Source organism: Castanea sativa, chromosome 6 (genome assembly GCF_040712315.1).
Source record: "Castanea sativa cultivar Marrone di Chiusa Pesio chromosome 6, ASM4071231v1".
Taxonomy (NCBI): Eukaryota; Viridiplantae; Streptophyta; class Magnoliopsida; order Fagales; family Fagaceae; genus Castanea; species Castanea sativa.
This window is the reverse complement of record NC_134018.1, coordinates 52309741-52320972: the sequence shown is the minus strand read 5'-3', so window position 1 is coordinate 52320972 and position 11232 is coordinate 52309741. Positions and strand designations below refer to the sequence as shown.

At 34.6% G+C, this 11232-nt stretch overlaps 1 protein-coding gene across 1 annotated transcript; it reads right to left on the bottom strand.

Moving 5' to 3' along the window:
* Nucleotides 1–1356: 1356 nt before the first annotated feature.
* On the bottom strand, nucleotides 1357–3240 carry LOC142641554 (protein NUCLEAR FUSION DEFECTIVE 4-like). Its single transcript, XM_075816001.1, has one exon. The coding sequence runs from the start codon at nucleotides 3164–3166 to the stop codon at nucleotides 1382–1384; it is 1785 nt and encodes a 594-aa protein (XP_075672116.1). The 5' UTR covers nucleotides 3167–3240; the 3' UTR covers nucleotides 1357–1381.
* Nucleotides 3241–11232: the final 7992 nt, after the last annotated feature.

Here is an 11232-nt window from a genome sequence, read left to right as displayed (position 1 = left end):
GTTTGGTCTCTCTGCCCTTTCTAGCACTGTCTTGCAAGGGAATACTGAATTAAGAAATTCCAATTTTTCTAGTATAATTATTATATTCAATTGATTTTGAATGAATTTGAGGTTTAGGCATCTCTAACACAACAGATAAATAATTTTTCTTCAATCTTTAACCGATACCAAATTCGTGTACAAACTAACTCTCAAAAAGAAAGTATATGAACACAACTATTATGCTATTCTTGCCACAATCCGGATATGTTCACATGTAAATAGTAGAGAAAAAAATTCTGGATTCGTATGAAAGTAATAATTCACCCATCATGATGCAAATGTCATTAAATTGTGGTCCTAGAATAATCGAGGGTGAGAATAAGTACAAATTTGGGTCAATTTAGTCTAAACCAATACCACATATTTTTGGCTACTCCATTTGGAACGTATCGCAAATGACAATTTTGTTCGTGATACTTCTAACCTATACCAAATGACAATTGATCACTCCTGTAATGATGTAAAACATGAAGAAACAGCTTTGCATGCAAGAACAAATCTGGAAAAATAAATAAATAAATAATGAAAATCCTACAATGTTTGCACTTATACCCATTTTGCTCTATTACAGATAAAGAATACTATGGAGGTGTTTGAAAGAATAGTTTTAGTTATGTTGTTTAGGTGTTTTTGATATACGTGTGATAAAAAAAAGTGTAAAAATATGTAATGTTGTTTAAAATGTATAAAAATATGTTATAACTATACTATAAAACAGGTTCTATATGTTCCTCATTTCCTCTAGAATAAACTTTTATTAAAAAATTGATTGGACTATTTATTAAAAAAATTTAATGAACAGTTCAAGAGGCTGGGTTTGGCATGGGTTTTTTATTCATTACGAGTCATTTACTCTGTTAAATATTAGTATTGATATATCATGTTGAATATGCTATTATGGATGCGAAAGCGAAAGTATAAAGTATAGAACACAATAACACAAGAGGATTACGTAATTCAGTCTAACGGTCTACATCCACGGAGAAAACCCTAAAGAGCTACATCAATAATATATTAGAGTGTAGAACAAATCATGTGTTACAATGAACCATAACATGTATATATGTAGTAGACTAAACCCTAAACTAATAGACTTTTAATACAAGTAAAAAACTTAACTTGCATACAAGATAGGATTAAGCTTGGACTTATACTAATGGGCTAATATATCTCTAACATACTCAACACCACTTTTCACTCCATCTACAACCACATTCTACTCTTCTTTTATCATTTATATATAGTTCAAGAGGCGCTGAGGTAAAAAAAAAAAAAAAAAACAACAACAACGCAAACGCTGTAACCAAACGGAGGTATGTGATATCTTTTATACTTGAAGTCAACGTCTTTGGCCATTATTTGTGTCCTGCGATCCAATGCTGTTTCCGGCCATAGCCATCTCCATCTCGGCCGCCCGCGCCTCCTCCCGGAACTTCTTGTAAATGTCACTCTTATAAAACTTCTTAGTCCTAAGAACCAAAATAAGGGAAACAAGCGAGCCAAACAATGTCACAGCAGTAATTATAATGAAAGACAATTTGAAGCACTCAACCCCAATACAATTCAAAGCCTCCCCAGCCTTTCTTACGCTTCCTGAGGCAGCCAGCTGCTTTCTAGCTTCCTTATCATATAAATGTCCAGTGACCTTTACATTGAGTACATATAGTCTAATGGGGCTAGCCACTGACCCAAAATTGTACAAAGTGGAGTAATACTTTAGGCCAAAAATTTCAGAAATTATTGCGAAAACTAATGGCCATTGTGCACCAAAGGAAAACCCGATAATTATTGATGCAACATAGAGACCACCGGGAGGATTAAACGCGATTAGAAGGTGACCAACACATGCTAATAGGAGCACTAGAGTCAGCATGAGAGGTCGAGGGAACTTGTATTTTTTCAATAGAATTTCAGGGACCAAACCAGCGACCACTCGTCCAAGATAATTCCATATACTCACAAGAGAAACAAAGGTGCTAATACTTCGAGCTGGGTATCCAAGGGCAGTTCCCATTTGTCCCAAATTGCCTATTGCTGTCAAAGTGACTCCAACGCCACAAATTGCTGAGAAGAACAGTATTAACATGTCGATGCTGAACAGTGCTTGTAATATGGTATAGTCCTCCCCTCTCTCCGGTGGCCTAAACACCTTTTTCCAACATGAAACATGCTTTTCTGTGTCCTGTACTTCAGTGATCAAATTGGCTTTGGCAAGAGTTGATTCTGGAAGAGACGGTGTGGTTCCCGTGCTGGACTTCTCGGTGTCAATCATTGAAAAATTCTTGCTTTTTGAAATATAATTTTCTTCCATGATAACCACAGCAAGTGGGAGAAAGAGCAAGATTAACACTGCAGCTGCACTACCACTATACTCACTTTTCGTGAATGTAACCTTTTGTTGCACTATGATCATGATCATTCGAAACCCAGCTAGGCCAAGTGATATATAAAGGAAATTATAGAAAACTTGGAGCTCGTTCATCTGCCGATTGACCTTCATGATCCTTATAGTTCGTAGAAAAAGGAAAGATATAGCAGCTGGAAGCCAAGCTATAAGCAAAATCAAAGACTTTGAGTCATTACCATAGATAGCGTGGTATAGTTGTGTGATTATAGCACCACTTAGTCCCACATAACCCTTCAAAAGCCCTAACACAACCCCACGACTTTCAGGGAAGCTTTTCACGCTGGTTACAAGTCCTCCAGTGTTAGCAAAAGCAGTTGAGTTCGCCCCAAGACAGATGTACAAGCTCATCATCCATACATGGGGCTTAGCCATTCTTTCAGTCACGGCTAGCCATATCATTATGTAGCCAAAAAAGTTTAAGACTGCACCAATTGATAAAACGAACCATGTTGGTGTGACCTCGGCAATGAGGCCAGAGAGGACTCCAACGTTGGTGCCAACGTCTTTGAAGAAGCTGATCAAATTGAGAGTACTTTGGTCATAGCCGAGCACTAATTTGAGCACGTTTGAATATAGACCAAACGCGTAGGGTGTGCCTGCGGTGGACATGATTAGCAATGATGCGAACACCATGAACCATGACCCTGTGAGTAATTGAATGATAAAGGTCTTCTTGCTAGCCAAACCACCACCACCTTTGGGTTTAGCACCCTCCATTTCTTTCACTCTTTAAGTTGTAACAATACTCTTACACAGTCACAATTTTTTTTCTTTGGATAAGTATCTCACAAGTTTGTAATGGTGTTAGAAGAAACAAGTAGCGTATATATAGAAATGAATTTGTATTTGCGTGTGAGAGCGGGAGGGAGAAGGATATGTTGGGAGCAAGCACCGTGTGGATCCAGCCCCCATGCATGGGTCAAAGCTCATTATGTCCATTCCCACAACTTATCCATCAATTCAGACACTCCTATTCGAACTTCCAAAGCAGCTTTTTGCAATTTTTTATTCGTTTTCTTTAGTCATGTCTTCTTTAGCCTGTTTCTTGTCGTGTAGCCTAGGCTGGTAGGCCTGTTGTGGCTCTGGACCTCTTCTTATACTTTTGTACTTTTGCCAATTTTAATATATCAATTCTACCTTCTTCAGTTAAAAAACAAAAAACCAAAGAGCAGAAGACAAAAAAGTAATCGACTTCAGTAAGATGGATTACTACCTTATACTACTTTAGTATTATTTAAAACTCAATTTTGTGAAATTTAAATACTAACAAAAACTCAATTTTGTGAAATTTAAGTACTAACAAATAGGGCCGGCTCAACAATTTTAGGTATTTGAGGCAAAAATTTTAAGTAGAATCTTTTTATATTCAAATTTTAATCAAATAATATATATTAAATTTTTTATTTAATTAAAAATTATAATTTAACTAAAAATAAAATTTTAAGTATAAAATGATAGAATCTAATTATTACAATTTTTTTAAAGTCGTGATCACATTAAAATCTAAACCTATAAAAATAAAAATTAAATTATTTTATAATTCAATAAATTAGTGTCGCTGTAATATAAATAAATCAAAATAATATCTATTACATTACTAATTAGTATAATAATTTATAATAGTCGGTAAAGTGAGCAAAATGGATTGTCTTATAACTGTGGCTGCACTGTACAGTGCACATTTTGCAGTGCAGCCTGTGTTGCTGTGCGCCTACGCACAGTGTAGTGTAGATGTGAGATGTCCAGCCAGGCTAATACTCCTATGGCTAAGTGTAAAAGGCTAAAAGCAAAAAACGTGTACTATCTTAGCAGAAAATGGTCCAATTAAGTATTAAGAGAGGGGCAGAATTTTGTATCAATATTTTGAATTAATATTTTCCCAAGTGCCAGCCTGTCCTACGACTAAGACCCGAGTCTTTTGGGTAAATATTGGTAAAAATGAAATTTTTTGGAGTTATAATCACTGTTCGAAGTTATTTAGAAAAATGAGGAGAGAGAGTGAATTTTGGCAACAGTGTTGCCGAAATTCGAAGAAAAGTATGAGAGAGAAAATCCAAACTGAGGAGAGAGAAATTTTGAGAATTTTGGCAACAGTGTTGCCGAAATTCCTTCTGCCCAGCCCTGCCCGCTTCACTGAGTGCCCATGCGCGAGTGCCCAAAAGGAAAAAATAAAAAAGGTTTGTGGCAATCCCATTGCCGAAAATGGAAAAAAAAAAAAAAAAAAAAAAGGAAAATTGGCAATGGTGTTGCCGAAATAGGGGGGGAAAAGGAAAAAAAAAAAAAAAAGTGGCCATGTAGTGCCGAAATAGGAAAAAAAAAAAAAGCAAAATTGGCAATGGGGTTGCCGAAATAGGGGGAAAAAAAAAAGGAAAATTGGCAATGGGGTTGCCAAAATAGGGGGGAAAGAAAAAAAAAATGTGGCAATGGGATTGCCGAAATAGTGGGGAAAGAAAAAAAAAAAAAAAAAAAGGAATTGTGGCAATGGAATTGCCGAAATAGGGGGAAAAAAAAAAGAATGGTGGCCATGTAGTGCCGAAAATAAAAAAATAAAAAAAATAAAAGAAGAAGGAAATGTGGCAATGGTATTGCCGAAATAGGGGGAAAGAGGAAAAAAAAAATTATGGCAATGGGATTGCCGAAATAGGGGGAAGAAAAAAAAAAGAATTGTAGCAATGGTATTGCCGAAATAGGGGGAAAGGGGAAAAAAATTGTTGGTATTGTGGCAATGCTATTGCCGAAAATGTGAAAAAAATTATTAAAAAAAAAGGAAAATCAATTGTGGCAATAACATTGCCGAAATAGAAGGATTCTTATCTACATCTTCAATTTCAATTACATAGATTCTAACACGTGAAAGTTATAGAAAAAAAATATAGTAATGTGACTCGTACTTGAATAAAACATTGCTGAGATTCTTTGCTAAGAATCAAACAAGACTTGAAGAAGAATTTTTGCAAGAAAAATATGATTGATGTAACAAAAAGACTGGAACTCAGTTAGTCTCCATGACAAATGAATTTTTTTTGTCTTTTAGTTCACATCTTTGTAATAAAAGGCAAGCCTTCCTTCTCACAAAACACTTCTACATCTTTGCTTGAAGTTTTCTCACAAAACACTTCTATCCGATTGTTCAGTTTTTCTTCAGTTTTGCTTCAGCATACACAATTGTAAGTTTTGGGTTAATGTAAGTTTTTTACTTTTTGCTTCAGCGATTATGATTGTTGTTGTTGTTGTCGTTGTTGTTTTTATTCAAATTTTAGATTAATAAATTTTTTATGGTTAGGACTACAAATATTTTTAGTATTGTTGTTATTTTGTGTTTATTTATTATTATCTAATTGTGTTTTTCTTTTTCTTTTTTGCAAGTATCACTCTATAATTCTCACTCTTTCAGTTGGTATCACAATTATCGTAAGCATCTCAACTCTCTATCTAATTAAATTTACGTATATGTTTTGTTAATTTTGAAATTATTTAATATTATTTATTGTTATTATTATTAGTAGTATATGACCACAAAAATTGTAATAAATTGTATTATTGTGATATTTTTATAGTCAATTTTACTTTGTTATTATCAGTTATTACATCATTACTTGGAAAAAACTATATTGCATAATATGTTTGTTGATTTATAATAAAGATATGTATGTGTATTTTTTTTTTATTTAGTACAATAAATCCTACATTTGTGTTTCGTGGAAAAATTATATGCTTTATGTATGGTTATATTAATGTTATTATATTTTAGTAATCCTACATTTGTTGATTATGTTTTTTTTTTCTTTCTTTCTTTCTTTTCTTGCAAGCATCACTCTATAATTCTTACATTCCTTCACTTCGTATCACAATTGTAGTAAGCTTCTCAGCCCCTTATTTAATTGGAAATTATTTGCTTAGTTTGTAATTTTTTATATAGATGATTTGTAGAAAATGTACTTTCAGATATTGTAATTTTTTAATCTCAGTAGTACAGTATATTAAAGATACTGTGAAAATTCATCTTCAGATATGGTTTAACTCATTGTAGCATTTAATGTAGGATATATTTGAAATGGAGCCTGGGTCATTCGATCATTCTCTGCCAACCCAACAACAATATCACATCTCTAATGATGCAATGGAAGGCAATGTACGTTGCAAGAACCAAATTTATTAATATCCTAATAATATCTACAATTATTCAATTTACATGAAAATAATTTCAACATTAGCAATATAACGTTGTACATTTTTTTTTAAAATTCAGGTTTCCACGTTACGAGTGCGACCCCAACGGTTTGCACCCCCCCGGCAATTAGGTGAGCGTATCACCCCATATTTGCATCAATGTAGACTATACCGTGTTACCCGCCTACCACATATAGATATTGACTGGAGTCTTATCACTTCTTTGATGGAGCGGTGGCAATCTGAAACTCATACATTTCACCTACCAAATTGTGAAATGTCGATCACTCTACAAGATATAGCAATCATTACAGGATTGCCTATTGATGGCAATGCAGTGTGCGGGCCCACTAATATGGAATGGGGACCAGTTTGTCAGAATTTACTTGGAGTGACACCACCTGAAACTGCATTGACATATGGTAGCCTTAAAATAACATGGGTTAGGAATACATTCTTGAACCTACCAGAAGGTGTCAATGCTATAACAACCGAACAGTATGCTAGGGCATACATGTTCCAGGTCTTGGCTTTACTATTTGGAAATAAGAGTCAAAATAAATTGCATTGCTGCTTTCTCAGGCTGTTAGCGGACTTTGGTGTAGCTGGGCAATATAACTGGGGTAGTGCCACACTTGCTTTCCTTTATAAAGAGTTGTGTATTGCTTCTATTAAAAAAACCACAGAGGTTGCAGGTCCTATTTTCATATTACAATTATGGGCATGGGAGCATCTTCCATATCTGACCCCAATTCCAATAATTCCAATAAATTTAAATGGTGACGACCCATACGGTTGCAGGTATAATATTTACTTTTTATTTCTATACAAAATTGTATACTGTAGCGTTTATCCTTGATACTTCCAAACCCTAAAATCAGTGGCAATCATTAATTGTGTATAGGTGGGATACTAGGAAAACTTATACTCACACACCAACGCATGTTCTACCTGCGTACCGTTCTAATCACGATGCACATAATAAGGATCAGGTAATATATGTTGTCACAATGCATCAATGGTTAATTTACTAGTTATATTATTGTCTTGATCGATTATAACATAGTTATTGTAATTGAAATCGCAGGTTATTTGGACACCATACGATAATTATCTGCATCCATGGTGTCTTGTAGGACAACATATATGGCTTACAACAGCGCCATTGCTATGTTCCCAAATTGTTGAGTATTACCATCCAGAGAGAGTCATGCGACAATTTGGATTGTTGCAAAGATGTCCAAAGTGGTCTACTGACAATTTGGATAAATCTATACATTGTGTAAAGTTGACAGGAAAGGCTGGTGTTGATTGGTGTAAGCATCATGCACATTACTACCAACTTTGGAACCAGCGAGCTCAAAATATAGTTGGAGATGAAAATTTTCATCTAGATGTGGACTACACAACATGGTACCACCAACATGGCCACTCATTTACGACACCAGAGGCGGCTGCCCATATGTACCAGGTTATTATTTTAGCATTTTCAATACTGCACTAATATTGATAACAAATTATTATTTTAGCATTTTCAATAATACTGCACTAATAATTATTTTTTTCTTTTTATGTGGCAGCAAACGAAAATTAATAAGATGTTAACTTCAGCTGTTGCAAACCAAGGGAGGGCTGACCTGACTGCACAACAAGTCCTTCCGGCAATAGTAGAGGGCCTTACTCGAGTGAAGTTATCAATGGAAGCAGATATTTCCTCCGTCCCTATTGAGAGGGTGACACACTTTGGGCGACGACAAAGGCACCAAGGAAGACATGGTAGACAACGTAGAAATGATGAAGCTGGACCATCCACGTCTACCCAAGCTGGGCCATCCACATCTGCCCATAATGAGCCTACCACCCTCAACGAGTATAATCCAATTAATGTCAATGAGTATTGTATGTCTTTATATCAACAGATTGGATTATCCACTTCCATAGGACAAGGATTAGAGGGTTTGTTTAGTTATGACCACTATCCCCAGCCTAGTTCAACCCCTCCTTCTTATCATCCATCTCCACCTCCATACTATTCTGGGCAATACAATTATGGCCAAGATGCTCAGTTCCTTATAATTGTTTGTAGAATGTATGGCACGCATGAATTGAAAATGGTTGATAGAATTATGAGGGGAATAAGAGTGAAGAAGAAGGCTGATATAATTTTTAGGGGGAAAAGAGTGGAAAATAAGAAACGTGAAAACTAAAGTAATATTGGTGCTGTTTAAATAAGATGCAAGTTTCGTATAAGTTAAATTCTTAGATTTTAAACTGTACTAATAGAAATTGACCAAATACAGCAAGGACCATCTCTGCAAAAAATCTCAAAGTATCTTTGTTTTTTTTGTTTACAGTGCACATCAATCATTTATAAATCTCTGCAAATCCTGCAAAGAATCTCTGCAAAATCCTCAGTTTTTTTGTTGTTTACACCATGCACATCAATCATTTTTTCTTCCATAAATTTCTCCCATGCATGGATAAGAATCTGAATAAGAATATCTATATACTTTAAATTGTACTAATAAAAATTTACCAAATACAACACAGTTCATAAAAAAACAAAAAGCCAAAAAGATGAGGAGACTTGTTACAGGGAGGAGGGATAAAAAGTAAAAAGAATCTCTGAAAACAAATTTTAGGCGTGATATGATTTTATTGGGAAGGATGAATGGAATCATTTCAGGCAGAAAATAAGAATGAGAGGAAGAGGTGAATATTTTCACAACAAATTATAAGTGTCAGGTTGTTACTAGTTGTTATTGTTAGGGCAAAAAAGTATCTTAGCGTTGGGTTCAAATTTGAACCAACAACAACTAACTACCTATGATTTATTGTAAAAATAAAAATGTTGTGTACGTTTTTTTTTTCCTTTTATTTCGGCAATGCCATTGCAAAGAATCTCTGCAAAATTCTAAGTTTTTTTGTTTTTTTTTGTTGTTTACACCGTGTACATCAATCATTTTTTCTTCCATAAATTTCTCCCATGCATGGATAAGAATCTGAATAAGAATATCTATGTACTTTAAATTGTACTAATAAAAATTTACAAAATACAACACAGTTCATAAAAAAACAAAAAGTCAAAAAGATGAGGAGACTTGTCACAACACAGTTAATAAAAAAACAAAAAGCCAAAAAGATGAGAAGACTTATTACAGGGAGGAGGGATAAAAAGTAAAAAGAATCTCTGAAACCAAATTTTAGGCGTGATATGCTTTTATTGGGAAGGGTGAATAGAATCATTTCAGGCAGAAAATAAGAATGAGAGGAAGATGTGAATATTTTCACAACAAATTATAAGTGTCAGGTTGTTACTAGTTGTTATTGTTAGGGCAAAAAAGTATCTTAGCGTTAGGTTCAGATTTGAACCAACAACAACTAACCATCTATAATTTATTGTAAAAATAAAAATGTTGTGTACGTTTTTTTTCTTTTTATTTCGACAATGCCACTGCAAAGAATCTCTACAAAAATCTCAGTTTTTATTTTATTTTTTATTTACGGTACACATCAATCATTTTTTCTCTTCTATAACTTTCTTTCATGTACGTTTTAGAATCTATGTACTTTGAATAAGAATCAAACGGTACTTGAATTTTTTCAGACAGACAGACAAGACAAGAATCAAACACTCAGTGTACTTGAGTTTGTCGTTTTCCCCTCATTGCCATAATTGATTTTCTTTTTTTTAAAAATTTTTTTTTTCTCATTTTCGGCAATTGCATTGCCACAATTTTTTTTTCTTTTCCCTATTTCGGCAACACCATGGCCACAATTCTTTTTTTTTTTTTTTCCTTCCCCCTATTTCGGCAATCCCATTGCCACATTTTTTTTTCTTTCCCCCCTATTTCGGCAATCCCATTGCCACATTTCCTTCTTTTTTTTTTTTTTCTATTTCGGCAATCCCATTGCCATAATTCTTTTTTTTTTCTTTCCCCACTATTTCGGCAATCCCATTGCCACATTTCCTTTTTCTTTTTCTTTTTTTCTTTCCCCCCCTATTTTGGCAACCCCATTGCCAATTTTCCTTTTTTTTTTCCCTATTTCGGCACTACATGGCCACTTTTTTTTTTCTTTCCCCCCTATTTCGGCAACCCCATTGCCAATTTTCCTTTTTTTTTTTTTCCCTATTTCGGCACTACATGGCCACTTTTTTTTTTCTTTTTCTTTCCCCCCTATTTCGGCAATCTCATTGCTGTAATTCTCTTTTCTTTTTCTTTTTTCTTTTCCCTCCATTTTCGGCAATGGGATTGCCACAAACCTTTTTTATTTTTTCCTTTTGGGCACTCAGGCGCATGGGCACTCAGTGAAGCGGGCAGGGTTTGGGCAGAAGGAATTTCGGCAACACTGTTGCCGAAATTCCAAAATCTCTCTCTCCTCACTTTTAATTTTCTCTCTCATACTTTTCTTCGAATTTCGGCAACACTGTTGCCGAAATTCACTCTCTCTCCTCATTTCCCCAAATAACTTCGAACAGTTACTATAACCTCAAAAAACTTCACTTTTAGCAATATTTACCCAAAAGACTCACTAAAACCCAGGCCGGCTTGTGCAGTAATTAGTGAAATAAATAAACGTGTCCCACTCCCATCGCTTGTGCAGTGAAATAA

Excerpts from the sequence above, each read along its gene's own strand:
- LOC142641554 (XM_075816001.1), bottom strand. The coding sequence starts at position 3,166 with ATGGAGGGTGCTAAACCCAAAGGTGGTGGTGGTTTGGCTAGCAAGAAG.